This window comes from Engraulis encrasicolus, chromosome 18, assembly GCF_034702125.1.
Source record: "Engraulis encrasicolus isolate BLACKSEA-1 chromosome 18, IST_EnEncr_1.0, whole genome shotgun sequence".
NCBI lineage: Eukaryota > Metazoa > Chordata > Actinopteri > Clupeiformes > Engraulidae > Engraulis > Engraulis encrasicolus.
Window position 1 is genome coordinate 18272219 of NC_085874.1, and position 24212 is coordinate 18296430.

At 42.2% G+C, this 24212-nt stretch overlaps 1 protein-coding gene across 1 annotated transcript in view; it reads left to right on the forward strand.

Moving 5' to 3' along the window:
• Positions 1-5168: 5168 nt before the first annotated feature.
• The window catches only part of cd109 (CD109 molecule), a 29273-nt gene continuing 10229 nt past the window's right edge, over positions 5169-24212 (forward strand). Inside the window, exons 1-17 of the mRNA XM_063222400.1 lie at positions 5169-5299; positions 5654-5763; positions 6399-6674; positions 8178-8276; positions 8367-8429; positions 9366-9542; positions 11062-11214; positions 12371-12454; positions 13216-13282; positions 13468-13579; positions 14623-14740; positions 15922-16035; positions 16823-17041; positions 18160-18301; positions 21485-21661; positions 22466-22547; positions 22757-22985. Of these exons, the coding sequence (XP_063078470.1) occupies positions 5224-5299; positions 5654-5763; positions 6399-6674; positions 8178-8276; positions 8367-8429; positions 9366-9542; positions 11062-11214; positions 12371-12454; positions 13216-13282; positions 13468-13579; positions 14623-14740; positions 15922-16035; positions 16823-17041; positions 18160-18301; positions 21485-21661; positions 22466-22547; positions 22757-22985 (2298 nt within the window). The 5' untranslated portion in view covers positions 5169-5223. The remainder of the gene's footprint in view (positions 5300-5653; positions 5764-6398; positions 6675-8177; positions 8277-8366; positions 8430-9365; positions 9543-11061; positions 11215-12370; positions 12455-13215; positions 13283-13467; positions 13580-14622; positions 14741-15921; positions 16036-16822; positions 17042-18159; positions 18302-21484; positions 21662-22465; positions 22548-22756; positions 22986-24212) is intronic.

Consider the following 24212-nt stretch of genomic DNA (forward strand, 5'->3'; position numbering starts at 1 on the left):
TCTTCAGGATTAAGTCTTTTCAAAAAAGCACAGTGTCAAGGTAGTTTTATTGTAGATGTTTTTGTTTGTTGAAAGATTAGACCTCACAGATGCCCTGAATGCAGACCTCTGTCGTAGATCATGCATTGTGAAAGAAATGTCAAGTTTGAGGATTTCGGGTGTTAATCTGTATAGATAGAGATTTCAGGTCATCATGGGCTTAGATGGAGAATTTTTATCAGTAAATCTTAAACTGGAGAGGAACCTGGTGGTGCAATCTATTTGTCACACAACCTACTGAACAGTAGTATTGGTTAACGTGCCTGTAAGTTACCTCCCCATGGCTTGACTAACTGTACAATGAAAAGGAAGTGTCGCATTTGTAGCATAGCAAGAAATCACAGTAGCACACTGAATGTGAATGTGCTACTTTATTATCAGAACTTTTACACACTTAAAAAACATTATACTTAAGTATTGAAATATAAAATATAATTGCCCATTAACAGAATTTACCATCTATCTTATGGTTACTTACGTCTATAGTATTCATTTAAGTGCAGCCAATATTATATCAATCTGTGCTATCAGAAATTCTTTATTGTTGTTTGTCTACCACCCACCACACTTTATTTAAAGCGAAAACTCAGTGTGTGCATCTCTTAACTGACCCGATACTGCAATGAGATGGCTCTCGTGTAAGCCCTTGTTGTGTAACAGGTTGTGTAATGTGGTCAGAGTTGCATAAAGTCAATGTAGATGTGCTCTTACTGATGTCATTACAACACTACAGTAATGTAGTAATATCATGTAATTAAATTTGTAAAAGTACTTGTTCTTTCTCTATTCTTTCTTACTCTATTCTTCTACACAACTCTGGTTGTGGTGGTGCCCCCCACAGGTCCCTGCTAGTGATATGAGCTACTGGCAGCCCTATATGCTGGTGGTGAAGGGCTACGTGGATGGGGACTTGGTCTTCTCCAACTCCACCATGCTGAGGTTCAGCCCCTCTTCCTCCTCCACCTTCATCCAGACGGACAAGTCCAATTATAAACCGGGTCAGGTGGTGAGGATCCGGGCCCTGTCCATACACCCAGACGGGCGACCTTTTACCCACCCAGTGGACATGGTCATCAAGGTGTGTGTGTGCGTGTGCGTGCGTGTGCGTGCGTGTGTGTGTGTGCGTGTGCGTGTGTGTGTGTGTGTGTGTGTGCGTGTGTGTGTGTGTGTGTGTGTGTGTGGCGTGCGGGTGTGCGCGTGTGTGCGCTGGAATTTTTGGTTCTCAGAGTGAGGAGTAGGCCCAAGAATATACACACTACAGGTGGGACCTCACCTCACAAACAGAAAGGAGCAAACTTGTAATCTTTAAAGTAATTTGCTGACTTACATATCATAGCAGAGAGGAAACTGTAAAATGATTCAAGGGTACGGGACAGGTAGGTGAGACGTCAGACCGTCCCACCCTCAAAACCTGAAATTGAAAAGAAAACAGGGAAGAATATATCTATTGGACGCAGTATTAAGATGTTGACTTCTGGTAATGAATTCTATTTATTATGAAAGTTGTAGACATGTATTTTTTGTGCGTTCATTTTTAAATGAGGCCAAGTATGTTTGGTAACATACATTCTACATTGCTAAGTACTATAACCACTAATATTGGGTTGGCCCATAGGACACCAACCAAAACATGCAGCATTGCAGTGGACTAACTTTTTGGTGCAAAGAGAGAGAAATCTGAAATCATCATGGGAAAACTGCTGCTTCCGTGGTGTTGAATGAATTTGTTAGCCAGTGGGGTCCAAAAAAAGCATATTTGTGGTAGCACAGAGATGCTAGACCAGTTTGGCGACAAAGCTAGTGAAAGGGCCAGTACAGAAACGGGCCTCTTTAACACCTGTCCCTTGTGTTCTTGTGTGCTCTGGGGCGGCTTGGGTTGGGGAACCATGCAGGACCCTAGAGGAAACATAATCCGACAGTGGCTGGCAATGCAGAGCAACCTGGGTATCGTCTCCAAAGAGTTTCAGCTTTCACAAAACCCGCCTCTTGGCGCCTGGACAATCATGACGACAGTCAACGTGAGTATCTCTAATCACGCAAAGCACTGGGATGTGGCCACATTGTGATCGTAGCGAGCACATTTTTTGAGCTTAAATCAAAAACAACATGCTGTTTGTTTTGCATTATCATTTAAGAGGATTTAAAAGTTTTAAAAGTTTAATTTTCCGAGAAAGTACAAAGAGGTACAAGCATGTGGATGTTATTAAAATAATGGCATTTGAAAATGCTGCCCCTATTGTTAAGCTCAAAGTCCTTGATTTTTTTTTTTCATTTGCGTTTGTTGTTTTGCTACTCTAGCATGATCAAGACAAACTGTCGTGAAATTCGTACTAAAATGAGTGTTACACAAAACACATGTAAAATAAACACCCCAGACAGGCATAATTGAAAAGGAATGGCTTAAAAGAGAGCCGAAGCTCTTATCAAGTCAAGTTTATTGTCAAGTCAAGTCAAGTTTATTGTCAATTTCTTTACATGCACTGGTCATACAAAGAATTTGAAATTGCGTTTCTTGCTCTCCCATGCAGACATAGACTAATCTAGGTAAGGACATAGACAGTATAGACATAGACAGTACTCATACATGGACATAGACAGTATGGACGTAGACATTGCTCATACAGACATTTAAAGTGCAAGACTGGACAACAGAAGACTTGTAGAGAACATACATTAAGAGGAGGTATTTTGTTGTTCTTTTTCCTAAAAGTCCTTTATAGCGTTCTGACATAGTAATAGTAGCATTTGAAGAAATAAATAATTAAAAAAGGTTTTTATTTAAATACACCAGCAGCAGTATGTGTGTGTGTGTGTTTGTATGTGTTTTGTGTGCGTGTGTGTGTGTGTGTGTGTGTGTGTGTGTGTGTGTGTGTGTGTGTGTGTGTGTGTGTGTGTGTGTGTGTGTGTGTGTGTGTTTAGTGCAGGTAGAAAGTGCGGTGTGCGTCTGTGTGTGTGTACCTGTGTATGTGTGTGTGTGTGTGTGTGTGTGTGTGTATGTGTGTGAGTATGAGTTGTGTGTCAGTGTGTGTATGTTTGGGTTTAGTGCAGAAAGTGCAGTGTGCTTGTGTGTGTGTGTGTGTGTGTGTGTGTGTGTGTGTGTGTGTGTGTGTGTGTGTGTGTGTGTGTGTGTGTGCATGTGTATGTTTTGAGTTAGTGCAGGTTGAAAGTTCAGTCACAGATGTAGTAGTGCAGGTGGAGTGTTCAGTCGCAGATATGGTGGTGGGGATGAGGGGGGGGAGCGTTGTCAGTGGCCTGGCTGGCTAGAGGCTGACAGTGAAGGGAGAGTGGGTTGAGTGTTCAGTATCTTGATTGCTTGATGCATCGTGCTGCTTGTAAGCCTGGTGGTACGGGAACGGAGGCGCCTGTACCTCTTTCCAGAGGGCAGGAGGCTGAACAGTTTGTGTGCAGTTTTTATCCAAAAACTCAGCAAGGAATTCTGATGCTCATTGTTTGGGGTGAAGGTTGCTCTGACCCTTGTCAATCTTTCTGTGTTTGCGCGTGCAGGAGACAATGGACGAGAAGCACTTTCATGTCAGTCACTATGGTAAGCAGACTATATACAGCACAAATCTGAAGTCAATCAGTCATATCCACAAGCCCATGGGCTACGTAAACAGGGAAAAACATTTATCACTCTTCTACAAACAAAGCGAAAAAAAAAAGAATGAGATTGACTCAATTTGTGTGAGGGCTTGGGTATCTAGGTGTGTGAGTCATTCCTGCAGTGGTGTGCGTACGTGTGTTCGTGTGTGAGAGAGAAAGTCTGTATGTGCGTCTGGCGTCTGTATCCCTCATCCTCTATCTGTATGCGTATTGTGCATCTAACTCTGTGTGTGTGTGTGTGTGTGTGTGTGTGTGTGTGTGTGTGTGTGTGTGTGTGTGTGTGTGTGTGTGTGTGTGTGTGTGTGTGTGTGTGTGTGTGTGTGTGTGTGTGTGGATGTGTGCAGTACTTCCTTACTTTGAAGTGAAGTTGGATGTTCCCAAGCTTGTGTTGCCGGATGAACCACTCAGCGGAACAGTGCATGCTCAGTAAGTCTCTCTCCTCTGCCAATGTCTTTACATGAAGATGCAGTCAATACTTTCCATTACCGCCTCCGCCATGAAAGGCAATATATACAGGTATTATATTTTAAAAGAAGAGTAAATAGAGCGCTACCAGTATTCCTCAAAAAACAACTGGTGCTCTTGGAGGGTGCAATGTTCAAGAAAAAGAGAGGAAAAAATCCTTGGTCCACACACCATGGTGAAGGCCGTAGGGTCGATACGTGTGGGTGATTTTTAATGTACTAGCCCACTTAATAAAGATTGTTTTGGAATTTTTAAATCAACTGAAGTGTCTGGACCATATATTGTATTTTATTTAAAAACATACTGCGTATGGGTCAGTGATATTTCCGCAGTAGCACACGTCAGTGTGGCGCTATAACAGCCAGTGCCAGTATTGTATGGATTTTTTTCTTTGTTTGTTTTTAGTGGACTATCTAATAAGCATATTCATTGCAGCATATCGGCCACCAATTACTATTAATTTATGGGCATTAAATGCAAAAAATGTCTTTAACCAAGATATTGTAGCAATACTACAGGATTTTAGTGTTGACCAGATAGCTTAAAAACTATACTTCCATCTAAACATTTGTTTTGTTTGCTGGCAATGCAGTTAGCACTGTCATGATATACTGCATGTGTGTTAATGGCCATAGTTGCCTTCAAGTCACTGTAACAGTGTTCTAAGACGTTTCTCATTGCCCTCTCCTCAGTTACACGTATGGGAAACCAGTGTCTGGACACATGAACATAACATACACACATTTCTTCCATGGCCTCAGTGTGCACTACAATGATGAACGTTGGGTAAGGCTGAGCAATATCAGTTCACTGCTGCCTGTTGGTCCTCCAATAATTGTGTTCTGTTTGAAGTGATCCTAAAGCCATCATTTTCTTTTCTTTGAAACTGATCAAATATCTCTATTCCATGCTTATTTACTCTACTACTCTACTCAACGTTACTCTGCTCTACAGTGTTCTACTCTAATCTGCTAGTTTGTCTACCATGGTTACCTTGATAAGGGTTCAGTGCTGAATGGGGAAAATGTCATTTTTTACCTTTAACAGATTGATGGCACAGCTGATTTCTCGTTTGCCGTGCCGGATGATAAGGACTACAAGCGGTCCATAGATTACATGTATCAGTACTACGATGGCTATGGAGGGAATGAGTACGTCCTCATCACAGTAGCCGTCACTGACCACTTTACAGGTGAGGTTCATGACCTCTTTCTGCCATGATGTTAAAGGCCAAATTTGCAAGTTAAGATTTCAGCAAAGTTGCAATACGATACCCAGTGTCAGTGTAAGTCTGTCATATCACAGCAGGGAAAAAAGCACAACATTTAAAACTACAAGTAGTTTGATATTAACACATTCGTTAAGAATAAGACATCTAATAACACTTCTAACAGTTCTCTATAAGAGACTATTCCATTTCCTGCCTGAAGGATGACTGAAATTGTGTGTGTGTATTTTGACATTGCCAAGTAGGTGGCAGCATTTATGTTTCATCAACTTTCATGCATTCAAGGATTATTTATTCCCTTTAACTTGTGTCTTTTAGGACTAACATATCACACCAATGCATCTGTTACATTGGCAAAATGCCAGTATAGCCTTGACTTTCATGGATACCCTGCCATCATCAAGCCTTCACTGAACTTCTCTGCACAGGTACGTTATACTAGGCTTTTATCCCTCTCTACTCCGACTATTTGACGTTTCAGAATGTGTTGTGTTTGCATTAACTAATATGAACAGCATGTAACAGTTTGCATTGTGGAGGTGCAATGTAAATGTAATAACGCGCAATACTATGTGCTTACACTAACACCCGTAGCTGCGGGTACAGCTTTTGTGGGCCATTTTGAATTGGCCACAGTAGTGGGAGAGAGTCAGATGGGGGGCGGGGGGATAGGAATGGGAATTGACCCTGGCCCGATTCGTCGTGGGCAATTTACCAATTCATGGACACCGTGTGTTGGCACCAAAGTGCACTACAGGCAAAACCCCCAACCCCCACCACCCAATCAATCATTTCGTGAGAGGGTCTCCTCTTCATGGTCTTGGGGCAGCCGTGGCCTAACGGTTAGGGAGTTGGTTTCAATCTGGGAGTTGTATGTTCGAATCCCACCTGACCTCTCCCTACACCTGCATCCATGGCTGAAGTGCCCTTGAGCAAGGCACCTAACCCCACATTGCTCCAGGGACTGTAACCTATACCCTGAAAAATTGTAACTTTAAGTCGCTCTGAATAAAAGCGTCAGCTAATTGAAATGTAATGTAATGTAATGTAAATGGTCTTGCAGGTGAAAGTGTCAACCTTTGACGGCCGCCCACTCAGCATGGAAGACCAGGGGAAGCTGCTGCACCTGACCATCACCCAGAAGACCATGAGCCCGTGGAGCTGGAGGGAGGAGGACTTTGACTTCATGGGTCCCCGTCTGCAGCACTTGAAGAACGGCAGTGATGATGCGGCCCCTTCAGAGATTCCTGTCATCGTCATGATCCGTGAGGTTCCGGCTGATGGGATTGTGCCTGTCCACATCCAGCTCTCCAGTGACGTCGCCACACTCAACATTGAGGTGAGTTTGGGGAAACTTTATTTTAACGGGGCTGTAATTACAGTGTACTTATTCACTAGGTAGAGCGGAGTAACTGGTGTAATAACATGTAGGCCTAAGTACATCAAGTATTTTGTGTATCAACATACTAGTGGTGTGCATTGGCACTGCCCTCACGATTCGATTCGATTACGATTCTGGAGGTAACGATTCGATTCAATCCGATTCTATGATGCATTGCAATGCATTACATTTCTACTCGATTATTGAATTATCTTGCCCTGCATTGTGATGCATTGGTGAATCGATTATTGTTGACAGACAACATACCATAGTAACAATAAACGACCATAATGTACTATGTATGAAATGGTGTTATAAAACTCAACCAAAGTGATGAAAGGGCTTAACTGAAGCCCAAGGCACCCTTGGTATGTAGATGCACAAACATGCACATTGTAAGCATGATGTAATAACATGTACTGCAGTCGTACTTACATGTTATTACACCAGTTATTAAACTGTACCTAATGAGTAAGACAGTACAATGTAATTACAGCTCAATTAAAATAAAGAGTTACCATGTTCAGTACCAGTGCCATTCCTAACATCTGCTGCTGCCATCCAACATCTAAGGACCACTATGGAAATATTCTTCCAAGTGTTATCCTTACTCTCTGTCTTTTACTTAACATAAGTGTGTGGTGTGGTTACTTGGAACTAAATCCATGTATCATTTTTAGGGTTGGGACTCGATTCAAATTTTTAACCAAATTAATCTATAGGCTTTGGAATTAATTAATCGAATTAATCACATTTTAATCACATTAAAATATCTGACTTGAGAACAGTGAAAAATATTTTTTTTTCACATGGATTTTGAATAATTACAATAAATAAGCTTCATCTAAAAATATTGTTCATTTTTAAAAGAAGAGATTACTCTTCTCAATTTCAGCAGGCTGTTCACCATCAGGCGTAATACTGCCCCTCACTGGTCTAATCCAGAACTATGTAGCTATATTATATTGAGATTCATTTTTTAATCGCGTTAATTAATTAATCGAATCGCGTGATTGATTAATCAAAATTAACGTGTTAATGTCCCAGCCCTAATTATTTTATATAAAGGTGCACCGTGTAAGATGGTGGCCAGATTGCAGCCTATTGCCAAATTTGATCTTTCCATGGATATTTACTAAAGAATAACCTAATACAGTATTTACTAGTCTGACTGAAGTACAGTAAGTTTTGCAGCTAAAATGTCTATTTTTGGAAATTCAAGATGGTTGACATGGAGAAGATCCACCTATTCATGTATGAAAAGTGCAATTTTCCCTGCCATAATGAATGCTTAAAATATGATGATGGTGGTAAGTATTTGTGGGGAAAAAGTGAGATTCTGTATTTAGGAACATGTAGTCCAAATCCTCTGGTTCAACCAATTCTCAAGATTCCAGAGCTGATACACAATCATATCTTCATCCTTGTTAATGTCTTGCTCGCTCTCCTGTGTTTCCATAGGCACGGTTTGAAGATGCTCATAAGGGGCTTCAGCTGTACAACTCTTACACGTCACCAAGTAACTCCTACATCCAGCTTCACTGCCATGGTGAACCTGAGGTACTTTGAACCTTTTTCAATATGAAGAACGAACACACATCTCTTCAGTGTCACAATAACTGACTTGGATGTTTGTATGTTTTTTTGTAGATTGGAGTGCCACTTCAATTCACTGTATTGAGCAATTTCCCGGTGATGATGATTCATTATTTGGTAGGTACTGTCGAAGGGTATCTCTATACACAGTTGTTGAATTGGAAAAGGATTGTAATTGTTTTTTCCCCCTTGGAACTGGAGATGGGAAGCTGCAAACATATGATATCAACTTAATAACACCCGTTAATAATGACATTTTAGGACATATCAGGTAACTTAACATGCTAAGACTTTAGGGCAGTCACATTGGAATCCCTTAAAGGGACACTGTGCAGGAAATGGTCAAAAAAGGTACTGCAATTATGCTGCTCATTGAAACTGGACTGCCTATTGCCAAATTTGATCTTTACGTGGAAGTTTACTGAGTAATAAACAAATATTTTCTAGTATGGTCCAAGTACAGTCATTTTTGCAGCTAAAAATGGCTATTTTTGGAAATTCAAAATGGCGGACCATGGAGAAGATCCCCCTTTGTATTCATGAAAAAGGTAACATTAGTGAATGGGCAGCATGAATTCTGGAAATAAACAACAAAAAATCTCACACAGTGTCCCTTTAAAACGTGTTGCCAAGTCGGCTTTATTGTCAATTTCTTTACATGTGCTGGTCATACAAAGAAATAAAATTATGTTTCTTACTTTCCCATGCAGACGTAGACATAGACTTTAGGTGTGGACATAGACAATTAGACATATACAGTACACATACATTACACCTAGTAGGCTACCTATACAATACACATACAGACATATACAGTAAGTGCAAGACTGGGCAACAACAGACATACATAAAACAGTATATTAAAAAGGGATATTGTTGTGCATTTTCAGTTACGAACAGTATGTCCTATTGTGACGATTCTGACATAGTCATAGTAGCATTGTGAAATAATAGTAAATATAAAGTAAGCAATTTGTAATGTGTAATATTTACATTGTCCTAGTGTGACGTTCTAAAAGTGGTAGTGTTGTCGTGTCCACGTTGTGTCCACAGGTGATGGCTCGGGGTCAGCTGGTCATGGCGGGGACCCAGAGCTCGGCATCTTTCTCTCTGATCCCAGAACACCGCTGGGCCCCCGAGGCCTGCGTGCTAGTGTACTGTGTCAGGCCCGATGGAGAGATAGTCAATGACGCCCTGCGTGTCCCTGTCCACCAAGTCCTGAGAAACATGGTACAGTAAATGACCTGATTTTTTATGTCAGTTTCTAGTACACAAAATTGTGTTTTGTTCTTCTCTTCTGTCTCCTCTGAACCCCGGGGGGAATTCAGTTGTGGCCGCACATAGACATTGTAACTGGAGAGCGCCGTCATGGGGATAGCTGACGATAGAGAATGGCAAATTACACTGAACTGTCAAATCCATAATTGGCAGCTTTTCTTGGACGTGGCATGAACCCCATTGGCAGTTATCAGTGTGATGAAACATTGAAGTACAACTAAGAAAAAAAGCACAATTTCTCATCATCAGTATTGTTTGCCTTACAAGTTTTAGTTATTGCTACAAATCTGTGGTACTCAAAGGGAATTAAATTAAAGTGTTGAATTTAATCGTTTTAATTTCATCTAACTGAAGTTACTTAAATGTTTTCAACGTGGACAATTGTGTGGAGTAGCATTTATACCGTATTTATGTGTTTGTACTGGAGTAGCCTATGCTTACATCACAATATACTTTGTAGTGTCCACAGTGACTCCAGAGAAAGCTCTTGAATGTTGAGGTGAAAGAAAGTGAAAGCCCATCTCGGTCGCTCCCATTGTCATTGTTGTGACACAGCAGTTCACAGCACACAGTGCTCATTGCACACAACAAAATTGCATTTATGCCTCACCCCTCCAAGGGGGCAGCCCCCGAACGGCGCCCGAAGGAAGCAGCGTGGCGGGACTGTACTATGCTCAGGGTTCCTCAATCATGAAGGAGCATGGGGGAGAACACTGGTTAATTACTCCCCCCAGCAACCTGGCGGGCCAGGAATTGAACTGGCAACCTTTGGGCTACAAGTGTGGCGCCCTAACCACCATTTACCCATGACTGCCCAACCTCCCCAACATGAATGCATGATCTTCTTTGGTTGGTGATGCAGTTGTCAATGGTACAAAGATAAAAAAAGCCTCAGTGAATGTAAACACGGGAAATAAAGCAAAATAGTAGTGAATCATAGTGAATCAAAAGTCATAGTGAATACGCTAACTGAAACATGTGAATTTTCAATCTGGATATGAACAGGAGTAGAGAGTCAATATTGCAGATGTCCACAGTCCACAGAACGCTCTGGCATCCTTTGGGCTACAAGTGTGACACCTTAACCTCTTACCCATGACTGCCCAACCTCTTACCCATAACTGCCCAACCTCTTCACCATAACTACCCAACCTCATACCCATAACTGCCCAACCTCTTACCCATAACTGCCCAACCTCTTACCCATAACTGCCCAACTTCTTACCCGTGGCTACCCAAACTCTTACCCATAACTGCATTACAAAATAACTAACCCCACTTAGCATCTGCACTTGGTGTGTATATTCCCTGTGTATTTTGTTTGTCCTAGTGATGTCAGCTATGATTATGTCCTCGATTGTAACTTAAGTCGCTTTGGTTTTTAAAAAAGCGTCTGTCAAATACAATGTAATGTAATGTAATGAATTGTAATGTAATGTAATGTAATGATGTTCTTTGGCTGGTGCTGCAGGTGTCCCTGCAGTGGAGTCAGCCCATGGTGAAGCCTGGTGAGGAGGTGAGTCTGGAGGTGTCTGTGGCTGAGGAGAACTCCATGGTAGGCATCCTGGTGGTGGACAAAGCCACCCGCCAGCCCGGGGCGGACAATGACATCACCAAGAAGAAGGTGAGCAAGCCTCCACCAGACTCTGTCCACACTCTGGAGTTGTGCTTTATTTACATCAGGAAGTTCTCTTTTCTGTCACATAATTTAAAAAAATTGTGATATACATTCACAGTATGCCTTCATGTTTTTTAACCCATCTTGAGAGGCCAATAAAATGGCACACACGTTCCTTGGTATATTTTCATTTGTGCTATTAAAGGTACACTGTGCAAGATTTTTAGTTGTTTATTTCCAGAATTCATGCTACCCATTCACTAATGTTAAATTTTTCATGAATACTTACCACCACCATCAAATTCTAAGTATTCATTATGACTAGAAAAATTGCACTTGTCATACATGAAAAGGGGGGGGTCTTCTACATGGTCCGCCATTTTGAATTTCCAGAAATAGACATTTTTAGCTGCAAAAATGACTTAACTTGGGCCATACTAGAAAATATTAGTTAATTACTTCGTAAACTTTGGTAATAGGCAGCCCATTTTCAATGAGCAGCATAATTTCAGTACCCTTTTTGACCATTTCCTGCACAGTGTACCTTAAACAAAAACAACACTGTTTTTTGCATATTAGTATTGGTACAACCAAATACAGTATAGACACGTGTGTCTGTTTTTCATGTTCTTGTAATGTTCAGACAGTATTCGCCCTGTAACAATGGCTCACTCCCGTGAATACAGGACTTTTATAGACTTTCCCCCCCTTTTCAGTAACACTTTTTATGTTGTCTTTTGTCATATCTTTTGTGGTACAGTAGTTCTCAACAAATGGCATTCTTGGGTGCAGCGATATTTTCTCATAATCCCCTTTTATCTTGACACCTCCCTTAACCACAGATCCCACTTTGAATAGTTTACTCGTCACAGGTTTTTTCTTAAAATTGTGTATTGGTGTTTTCAAACAAGTTTTACGTTGTATCAGTTTCAGCGTTTTCCTTCCTGTGTGCGTAACCGAAGATCCCAGTCTCCACCCAAGTATCATTAGGTGTGAAAGGAAGGCACGGAGGACACTTTTCAGAGCGAAAACAAGAGGCCTCTCCTTTAGAACAAAAGTCCGTCCTTTTTGTCTGATTCCTTTCTTTTCCCCACACAAAAGCTGTAATGTTGGTGGGATTTAGTTCAAGTGGGTTGTTTTATTATTTGCATTGTTTGTGTAGGTTCTGGACCAGCTCACTCAGTACAGCATGGGTGGGTCCCCCAATGACATGGAGAAGATGGGAGATCCATACTCGATCTTCATGGTAGGGTCTCGCCTTGCTTTAGTAATCCACCTGGGATTACCCATAACATTACACGTATCACCTGTCTGAGAACTGCCTTCCTCTGTCTGGTGCTGGGATTGTGTAAGGTTGGCTGTATTTTCACGCCAAAAACGAGCAGAAGAATTCACTGGCAGAAGAACATTCACTGGCAACCCATTTTGAATTTGCTTCATTTTCTTTAGACATGTCAATGGAAAGATTTATTTAGTTTATCAGTATGAGACAGTGCTATTGTACTGTATAGTATGTACTGTATTCATTTTCATTGGTTTAGTGTCAAACCACATACCTCATGAGCATAAAGTTAACTTTAGCTTCCCAAAAGAACTTCAACTTGCTGTATAGTCACCCTCAAGAAGCGTTGCTGCCTCTCAATAGAAAAAAGAAATTATGAGGGGGAAAATATGACCTCTGCCATTATGCTCGCTTTGGGTGTGTAGGGACAGAAACACGACCCCTATTATCACCCCTTATTATAATCCCCCTATTGTACAAGACTCCTTTTATGTTACGGAATGGTATGACCTGTACAAGAATGGAATGGCAAATTCTACTGTATTACTAAAGAATGCTACACACAATTATTCATCATTCATACAAGTTTTTTGTATGCAAATGTGTGTAGACTTAAGTTTATTTTATGTATGTGAATACTGCCATTATGTTTATTTTATTATTGTTAATGATTTATTGTCTAAGTGTTGTTGAGATATTTTTCCTATTCTGTGTTTACTCCGCAGGGTGCCAATATCATGGTACTCACGGATGCCATCCTAAACCAAAGACAAAACATGAGGCCTGAATTTCGTAAGTTTTTAATAGGGACGCAAATCATTTATATTACATTTTCACTTAGCTGACGCTTTCATTTATATCTCAATTATATTTGTATCTCAATTCTATCTGCATTGCAGTTTTGGTTTCTGTATGGAATTTGTATGTTTAAACCTAAAGATCATTTTTTTTGCTGATTGGGTTCTATCCAACAGCAGGGGAGGTAGTAATGCTCAGCCAGGACAACGATGACCTAATGTCGGATGACGACAAGGCGGCTGTGCGGCAGTACTTTCCTGAGACGTGGCTTTGGATGAACTCTGACCTCGGGTGAATACAGAGGATTCAAGAGATTTTATTTGTTGCATGCCTTGGGGATACTGGGTAAATTAAGGCATGCAGTGCAATGGCGGTTTGTCAGTCTCTATTTTGCATGGAGGTTTGGCAGTCTCTATTTTGCATGGATGAGAAGAAGCAAGTCTCCAGAAAGCAGCAAGCGGAGGGGGGGTTTGTGTGGTGAGGGACAGGGGTGGAAATTGTGAGGGTTGGAGGTATGATAAATGCATGATGTTTAGTTGTGGTGGGGTGTGTTGTGGGGTTGATGAGGGCTCTTGTTCGTGTCTGTGTGTGTGGATGTGGATGTGTCTCTTGTTTCGTTTTGTTGTACATTAGAGACAAGGTGTTACTGTGTGGTGAGAGGAATTGTGAGGCACTACAGAGGCATGGGTGTGGACTGCATAGAAGTCTTGGTGGTGGTGGTTGTTGTTAGCCTGGCTCTCACGCAGACCCTTCGTGCTTCGTGCATCTTCGTTAAACTTTGTGATCTGCGTGAGAACCAGGTTAGGTTGTTGTGTGATGAGGGGGGTTAATTTCTACCATCATCTGAATGGATTAAAAAAAAGTCAATGAATTCACCAATTCAACACATTAATGCAGTTAATATATGAGAACCCTCAAAAGTTGAGCGTTGTACTACCAAGTGGTTGTGACATTAGGTCCTGATAATCGTAGGTGTCCAGCATCCTTTTCAGCAAACACCCAAAATTAATTCAACATTTTTTTTCACACATTTCCCCATCAGTTTGGTATTAGTCTACACTGGCACCAAATTGGCCATAAATTAGTAATAAATTGTGAAAAATCCACACATTGGGTTTGCCTGGCCGTGGTGGTCAGTGCTGGACTGGGCACTGCCCCCTTTAACATCTGTGTGAATTCTGAAGTCTCTAAGTTAAAAAAAAAAAAAAAAACATAAAGCAGTATCAGCCCCTGCTTTTGTCCTGGGGCGGGGAACTGCCCTGTATGCCAGATTACCAGTCCAGCTTTGGTTGTCGTTTATTTTACCCTGGTTGCTTCCACATGGTTTTCTTCAGTGGCTCCACAGGGAAGAGTTTCCCGGTGACTGCACCAGATAGCATCACCTCCTGGGTGGCCACCGCCTTCGTCATGTCAGAGACACTGGGCCTGGGGATCATCAAGGCCCCTGTAGAGGTACCCACCTCTCCTCTCTTCTCTTCTCTTCTCTTCTCTTCTCTCCTCTCCTCTCCTCTCCTCTCCTCCTCTCTTCTCTTCTCTCCTCTCCTCTCCTCTCCTCTCCTCTCCTCTCCTCTCTCTTCTCTCCTCTTCTCTTCTCTTCTCTTCTCTTCTCTTCTCTCTTCTCCTCTCTTCTCCTCTCTTCTCTTCTCTTCTCTTCTCTTCTCTTCTCTTCTCTTCTCTTCTCTTCTCTTCTCTTCTCTTCTCTTCTCTTCTCTTCTCTCCTCCCTTCTCTTCTCTTCTCTTCTCTCCTCTCCTCTCTCTTCTCTCCTCTCCTCTCTCTCCTATCCTCTCTTCTCTTCTCCTCTCTCTCTCTCTCTCCTTCTCTTCTCTTCTCTTCTCTTCTCTTCTCTTTCTCTTCTCTTTCTCTTCTCCTCTTTTCTCTATCTCTACTCTTTATCTTCTCTTCTCTTCTCTCTCACGCTCTCTCTCTCTCTCTCTCTCTGTCCCTCTCTCTCTCTCTCTCTCTCTCTCTCTCTCTCTCTCTCTCTCTCTCTCTCTCTCTCTCTCTCTCTCTCTCTCTCTCTCTCTCTCTCTCCTTTCTCGTCATTTTAATCAACATGCTCCAACAGTGCTGACTGCTCAAATTTGATGGTCACAGTTTTGGCCCTACTGAAAATGCACCATGCATATAATAATAACAATACAATCAGTCACAATATTACTAACAACAATTACAATTCGGCCCTGTCGTGGCCAAACGGTAGGGCACTCGTCTGTCATGCGGCTGACATGGGTTCGATTGCCGGCCTGGGTCCTTTGCCGGCCCGTCCTTGTCTCTCTCTCCCCACTCACTTCCTGTCACCACCTTCACTGTCCTATCATGAATAAAGTAAAAAAGACCACAAAAAACCCAATTACAATTCATGCCATGTGGTTGTGTCGTTAGCCATCAAGTTGTTTTCCTGTTTTGTATTTAAGTATTTAAGTTCTGTTCTATGGTATGTCTTCATCAGTTGAATCTATTACTCTGTAGCGACTACTGTCTTTGTATTGTGTCATCTAAATCATTGCAGTAACGCCTGTCTTGCCAAGGACTGCCTGACAAATTCATAAATCTGCATATTCATACATTGGTCATACTACTGTTACTGCGGTCTTTGTCTTCAGCCCAATATATTTTTCTTTCTGGCTCACAGCTGAAAGTGTTCCAAGACTTCTTCATCGCCCTCAATCTCCCAGCGTTCATCATTAGAGGGGAGCTGCTGATCTTGGAGGTCAACCTCTTCAACTATTTGGATGAGGACCTGGAAGTAAGTCCCTGGGAACCGTCCGTCACGGACCTCACACATCACATTTTACATCGACGTGTGTGTTCCCCACGTCCACTCACTGTATTCTGTGGGAACTAGTGTCATTAGAAAGAAATGGACAAAAGAAATGGAACTGCTCTTTAACACTCAGTGGACACATTTGTTTTGCCTAGTGCCTTGGGATTTTTTAAGTGTTTCTCTCCCTCTTTCTCTTTCTCTCTCTGCCTGTTTCTTTCTCTGTATCTGTCTCCTGCCTTTTCTCTCTCACACAAACACCATCATCCATCCATCCATCCATACATACATCCATCCATCCATACATACATACATACATACTTTACATACATACATGCATACATACATGCATACATGCATACATACATACATACATACATACATACATACATACATACATACATACATACATACATACATACATACATACATACATACATACATACATACATACATGCATACATACATGCATGCATACATACATACATACATACATACATACATACATACATACATACATACATACATACATACATACATACATACATACATACTTCATACATACATACATGCATACATACATACATACATACATACATACATACATACATACATACATACATACATACATACATACATACATACATGCATACATACATACATACATACATACATACATACATACATACATACATACATACATACATACATACATACATACATACATACATACATACATACATCTATAATTTCTCCTCTTTTTTCCTCTCAGGTCGTGGTGACTGTTGCTGAGAGTCAGTCCTTTGAGTTTGTCTTCCCGGACAGCGAGGGCTTGTCCATGGCCGCTAAGCGCACCGTGACCGTATGGAGGCAGAACGGCACCACGGTGTTGTTCCCTATCAGGCCCACTGCCCTGGGGGAGATCCCCCTCTCCGTCCAGGCCATCACCTCATACAGCTCAGACGCAGTCTTCAAGACGGTTCTTGTCAAGGTACTGTAGTGTGGAACCAGCCTGGCTCTCACGCAGACCCTTCGTGCATTTCCGCTCAACTTTGTGAGTTCGCACGAGGGTCTGTATATCTTAGACGAGCCCGAGCGGAATCAGAAATTTCACAGCCTGTCCAATCAGAATCGTGGGGCGGGGTATATACAAGCCAGTGGTTGAAGTAGTATGTGATTAAAAAAAACCCACGTGAATCCTCCAATCAGGTTCGAGCTGTTTTGAACACACCCATGCCTTTCCAGAGCTAAGCGATTGACAATTTTCCAGATCGCATGAGTACTTGGTTAGTGTGGAGCTTGTCACTGAGACCAAAAATTAAACTGGTTGTTAGCAGGGTTCTTAACGAACACCCATCAACCGCTGGCAAAAATGCTGGTGAAAAGTCCATTTGGCTGGTAGAAAAGAAAACTTACTTGCCACTTTGACTAATAGTGTTTGCATAGCAGATGATAAAATGCTTACAGCTTTGTTGTTATGAAAGGAGAATTTAAATTAGAATTGGAAAGTGTATGAACAACACCTTTACTCATGGGTTAAAATACGGAAAGGCACAATATTTGGAAATAAATGTGAGACATGAAAATAAATAAACTTGGAGAAGGATATTAATGCCAAACGTTTGCAGAGACAATCATGCACTGATTAGAATATTTAGAACAAACTTGGGTCTGTTGGGTCAGGTTTTCAGGTGTTTGTTTCACATCATTGGCTTGCTCCTTCATCAAAATACTCTCCACGTGCCAGTTTTTGTTGTTGTTGTTGTTGTTGTTGTTGTTGTTGTTGTTGTTGTTGTTGTGTCTAGGAGATTTATTCTCAGTTGGAAAGGCATGATTTCAAGGGCCTATACTACAAAGCTGGTTCAGGATAAGTTAAGGTTAAGACTCCAGGCTCTTCTAGTACGTGATTTACCTCTGGACTTAAACTTGACTTATCCTGAACCAGCTTTGTAGTATAGGCCCCAGGTCTTCCATGCTATCATCAGAGGGGGGGGGGAACCTTCTAAAAGCCATGGCCTCTTGACAAGCATAATCTTGTCATGTGTTTGATATATGGGTGTAGTGTTCCACTTGTTTATTATGTATTTATTTATTTATTTATTTTTACAGCCAGAAGGAATCGAGCAGTCGTTTACTCAGACGGTGTTCTTGGAACTGCCTCCGTCAGAGTCAGACCTCTTCAAGGAGATCTCCTTCACCTTCCCCACAGATGTGGTTCTCGGCAGCGAGAGGCTTCAACTGACCGCCGTCGGTATGTCAGCCTGCTCTGCTCTGCTTGTCCTGAAACCGCAAGCCAGCTTCTTTTTTCTCGTTCCCCATCCTCCTCCTCATACTCCCTTTGTCCCTGCTTCCAACGACGCACTGTCTGTGACGGGACACATGTCACGGTGCTTGTGTTCAACGAAACACAGCATTGGGTTTACAGACTCGGCCTATCTGTCTCTCTGCCTCTCTCTGCCTCTCTCTCTCTCTCTCTCTCTCTCTCTCTCTCTCTCTCTCTCTCTCTCTCTCTCTCTCTCTCTCTCTCTCTCTCTCTCTCTCTCTCTCTCTCTCTTTCTCTTTCTCTCTCTCTCTCCATGTCTCTCTATCCCACTTTCTCTCCTTTTCTTTCTTGCTTCATTTTTCTCCCTGCATAAGTTCCAAGTATTCGGGAAGTTGACATCGCTCTGAGCATCTGCAGGAAAGACTGACATACACAAATCTGCAGCCACAGTTGCACTAAGTCGTAAATGTACATCTAGTCGGTGGAAAAAAAAAAACGTGGCCAGGTCAAGGCTGGGGAGTCTGGTGTCTTTATATGATTTCCAGCTGTGTGGTTATTAACCACGTGACGGTGCGTGGTGTCAGACGTGCTATGCTATCCAGCCTGTGTGAGGCGCACTTGCTTGTTTGTGATCACTCGCTCTCAGAGTAGTAAACAGGGAGCCATATTGTTTAGGTGGCTGTCCTGCGTGAAGGCAAATAAAATGGAAGAGCCCTGTGTGTTTGTTTGCTTGCTTGTGTGTCACCTTGTGCGTTCTGTGGATGAAGAGGACTAACATGATTCATTGGTTACAGGGAGTTTGCTTTGCTTCCTCTGTGTGTGTGTGTGTGCGCGCGCGCACGTGCGTCCGTGCGTGCGTGCCTGCGTGCGTGCGTGCGTGCGTGCGTGTGTCTGTCTGTCTGTCTGTCTGTCTGTCTGTCTGTCTGTCTGTCTCTCTGTCTGTCTGAGGGCATTTTTTCAGCGTTCCCCTGTTGTGATTTTTGTGGTCCCAAAAGGTTATATCTTCAAGACATTGATCAAATTCCCCACAGCAATCTGCATCTGTTGGTTCTCTCCTAAGCAAAACTGATAGATAGATTATTTATTTGTCCTTTCGGAAAATTGTTCTGTGCAGTAGCGGCCGGTGGCTGGGGAAACAGGCAGGGCAGAAATGTTGGCGATCAAGTCCATAATAATTAAATCAATACGGTATAATTTACGAGTTTCATTGCGTGTGTAGGCAAGACAGGAGAGCGTTTTCCCATAGTGTTTGGTGTGTTAGTAAAACTCCACCTCCCATGATACACCGCACCAGGCATGCGCGTTATCTGTTCAACTTCTGTTCTGAAGAAAGCTGTTCTCTTGCTCATTTAAGCAGAGTGACTGCATACACATGTTAAGACATTACAAGAAAAATGCTTTGTCTGCTCGCGGAGTTGGAGTTTGCGACAAGCAACACGACACGAATATGCACCCCACGCAACTGGACAGCAACAGCAATCAGGAAAAGGCTAGCACAGCACAGCATCTCGCCTTCACCGTTCGTACATTACATTGATGCAACCAAAGCCCTGCAACACTATTCAATTCAGTCAGTCGTCCCCTTGCTGCCGGTTTAAATGCACCACAGAACCAAATGCCATCAATACCGGGAAAGGACGTGCCTATTTTCGAAACGAGTAGCCATGGTTAAAACTTAACAGGGGAGCTCACTATCCAACAGACTCGCTCCTGTTCTGCAATGCTAGGCAGGACCGGGTGCAAGTGTATTTTTTTTGCTTTTTCGGGGACACAGCAGACAATACTGAGCATAAATGAAGCTGTCAACAACATCCCAAGCTCAATAAGCTCAGATATTTCATTAAATAACTTCCAGTTTCCCTATTTCACAAAGACTTGATTCATAATCCCTCACGCTTTGTTTAAACTATGTAGTAAGCCCAACGCAGCTTCTCAGAGAATGTCGTCAACTAGTCGGCTAGTCGTGGGGGTAGCAGCAGCAGACTTTACGAAGCTACACATTTGCTTGCTGTCTCAACATTGCAAGCCCTCAAATTTCATTAAATAACAGACAGTTACCCATTATGCAAAGATTTCGGTCATAAAACCTTAGACTTTGCAATAGCAAATATACAAACTGTACCTACCTCAAACGTGAATCCTTCAACAGCCAACACATATCCTTCGTCAAATCCGACATGGTTATCCGTTTAATCCATCGATTTTGTGAGGGAAATTTGCGGCAATGGAGTTAATAAAATCCCACAGGTTAGAGATGAGCGGATGTAGGCTAATATGTTTGTTGTGTCTGTTTCAAAGCAGCAGGGCCACCAACGTGTCATTGGTCAGGGCAGATCATACATCTGCCCTGATAGCATCCATAAAGTCGCGCTTATGTTATGATATTATGCTAAGTAGGCTACAGTGCTAATTTTGTAGAATGGGATCGGGGCGAGGGGGCCGGGCTTAGTTGAGGCGCTGAGAAATCTGCCCAGGCCAGTGGCCATAGACCCTAACGTTAAACAGCCACACTGGGTGTAAACTAGACTTCTCAACAAAAATAAAACCCGATTCCACTCGCAAAGATCGTAGCAAATCACAACATTGATGTAGGAATACGATTCCCAGTGTGATTGAGGTTGCAATACACATTTTATCTACAATTTCTGAATGGATCTACTTTTCTCAGAGGAAGAATCTTTGGACGGGCACTGCCCATCTGCCCTTAATGAACCGGCCACGCCTGGTTCTGTGCCATTTTCAGTGCATCTGATACAATTACAAAGACATTACAATAAACAAGAACACAATAGACAAACACAACCCCCCCCGCCTCCCCTCCCTCTATAGGACAAGAAGACAGGTTGACAAAAAACCCAACATAAACACAGTAAAGTGCAGTATTCAGTACCAAAGTGCAATGTGCTATTCAGTCTAAGTTACAGTTGTGGTTCAACTGTGGTGGAACTGTGGTTCAATACTCCATAAATAATGCCTTCCAAGAATGAGTTGCACAATTTAATAGAAACAGCTTTTTTGTTTTTCTTTTATCTAGTACTTATCTGAACCAGCAGTAGTAGTACACATACTAGTTAAGTTTACCATTTCTGTGGATTTTTTTTTTTTCAACCGCTTTCAATTCTTTTTAAACCGGTGGTGTGCTGTTGTGTTTGTTTTTGTGTTGGGTGAAAGGTGACCTACTTGGGCCATCCATCACCGGACTGGATTCCCTCATTAAGATGCCCTACGGCTGCGGCGAGCAGAACATGATCAACTTCGCTCCAAACATTTACATCCTGCGCTACTTGGCCAACATCGGGCAGGACGACGCGGCCACCAGGGAGAAGGCTATTTCATTCATGGAGCAAGGTGGCTGAGATGTTTCTCCACACATATTATCGTCTGCGGTGTCATACCTTTTCCCATATATATACTGTATATACTGTGTGTATACATAGTATATACCCTAGCCTATATATTTGTTAAAATAAGTTACTTGTTACATCCGACCAAGGAGGTTATGTTTTTGGTTGCGTTGGTTTGCTTGTCTGTTTGTCTATTTGTCTGTCTGTCTTGTCATCAGGATAACTCAAAAAGTTATGAACGGATTTTGATGAAATTGTGTGGAGTTGTTGGAAATGACAAAAGGAACAAGTGTTTACATTTTTTGTGGTGATCCGGATCACTATCCGGATCCAGGAATTTTTTAAAAAAGATTCTTCACCATTGCGGAATAGGACGAATTATGATATTCCAGTTTCTAACTCCACAAAAACAAGGCAGAAAGACTTGGAAAAAATAGGATGTAACATAGTCAAATGTTCTATCAAACCACTTCCTTCGCAGAGGTCTGCACTCAGTGCATTTCTAGTTGGTTATGAGTTTTGATGTATGGCATTGTTGCTACTGTGAATAAGGGCAAATTAATTACTATATTTATTTAATATTCATCTCCAAGCATTTGTATTTCTTATGATATGATGTTATGCGTAGTATTGATGAAGCCAGAAAGGGTGATTGGGAGAAAACTGTAAGGCTTGGTGTGTACACTAGAACTATAATGCAGCTACTGTATGTTTTGTTTGACTATCTGTCTGTAACCTGTCTGCTTGTCTGTCTGTCTGTCTGTCTGTCTGTCTGTCTGTCTGTCTGTCTGTCTGTCTGTCTGTCTAGGATATGAGCGTGAGCTGTCCTATCAGAGGGATGATGGGTCGTTCAGTGCTTTTGGTGACAGTGACTTGGCAGGGAGCACATGGTATGTACCTGCCAGATTTTCAACAAAAGCGTTCCATTTATGCAGGCTACCATACAGTGTCCAATGTCCAATCCCAGAATAAGATTATCATTATTATAACAGCTTAAGATTAGTTATTAACTTATGATTAGAGAGTATTTGCTGGTGATCAGTAAAAGCAAAGCATTTCTAAGAAGTGGTGTTGTCCTCTGTGCGGTCTCTGCTACCAGGTTAACAGCGTTCGTGCTGAGGTGTTTCCTGCAGGCTCGAGACTTCATCTCCATCGACAGCATGGTGATGGACAGAGCCGCCATGTGGCTGGCGGCCTACCAGGAGCCCAATGGCTGCTTCATGGAGCCAGGCCGAGTCATCCACACGGAGCTGCAGGGGGGCCTGGACGGGCCTGTGTCCCTCACGGCTTACGTACTCATGGCCTTGGTGGAAGACGAGCAGTTAAAAGTGGGTAATAATCTGCTGCTAGCAGGGCTGGACGAGCCATCTGGCATAATGGGCATTTCCCGGTGGGCCCCCGCACCCTCGTCGGCCCTATTTTCAGAAATGTGAAGATTTTTTTTGACATTTCTGAAAATAGGGGCCCACAAGGGTGCAGGGCCCACCGGTGAGTCAGTTCTGTGCCGCTAATTATGAGGGGCCCCTTTAGGCCAAAAGTGCCGGGGTCCTACTTCTCCCCCAGTTCAGCCCTGGCTCTTAGATACTACATACCGCAACTGGCCCTTGTGTCTTTTAAGGTTCTCAATTATCCAGGTGATATTATCCATGGAGATAACTTGTGAGTATTTTTTAGCTTGAAGATATTTCATTCTTCAGCCCAAGGGACTTTGTCAGTTTTTGCTAATAGGGACAGCAGCTCTAGAAATAGATACTAACCTCGTGCATGAAATGAGCACTTCTGGACAGCTTAAAATGTTGAACAGTGACACCAGTAAGTAAAAAAATGTCTCAAGTGGAAAAAAAACATTAATCCTAGCATAAGAATAAACAGCAGCATTGAACTTTTAATCATGGTTGTCAGCAGAGGAATCTATTTAATGACAGGGCTCATGTGCATGCTCCATAGAACTCACCATAGAACTCGAAGCGAAGATAACTTCCTAGAAGTTAAAATTCTCAAGGGATCGTTCAATCTCAACACACTTGTTTACCACTGTTTGTATCACACCACATTCTAAATCTTCTCTGTAATCAACAGATGTAAAACACGGGCAAACGTATGAGCACTTTTACTTATATTTTGGCACGCGTCAGCCGTATCCTGCATAATTTTAGTGTCTGCACAGCGTTATGTGGAGGAGAAATGACATTTGTGAAGAAATCCTTTTTTGGCACCCTCACTGTTTTCCGTCACCACTTGACTCATGCTGGCACATTACTCTTAATGTTTAACAATACCTCCTTCCGCTCTGCAAATGGTAAATGGACTGCATTTATATCGCGCTTTTTCCACTCCTTCGAGCACCCAAAGCACTTTACATTGTATGCCTCACATTCAAATCAAGTCAATTTTAAGGGTGCTGGCCCAAATAAAATACTTAGAATCAAAGAAAAGGGGGGCGCACCTTGCATCAAATTGTTTTCTTTATTTTTGTGCACAGACGCTTTGTTGCACACTGAGGAAGGCACACGCGCGTCTGTGCACAAAAATGAAGAAAATTTGATGCCAGGTGC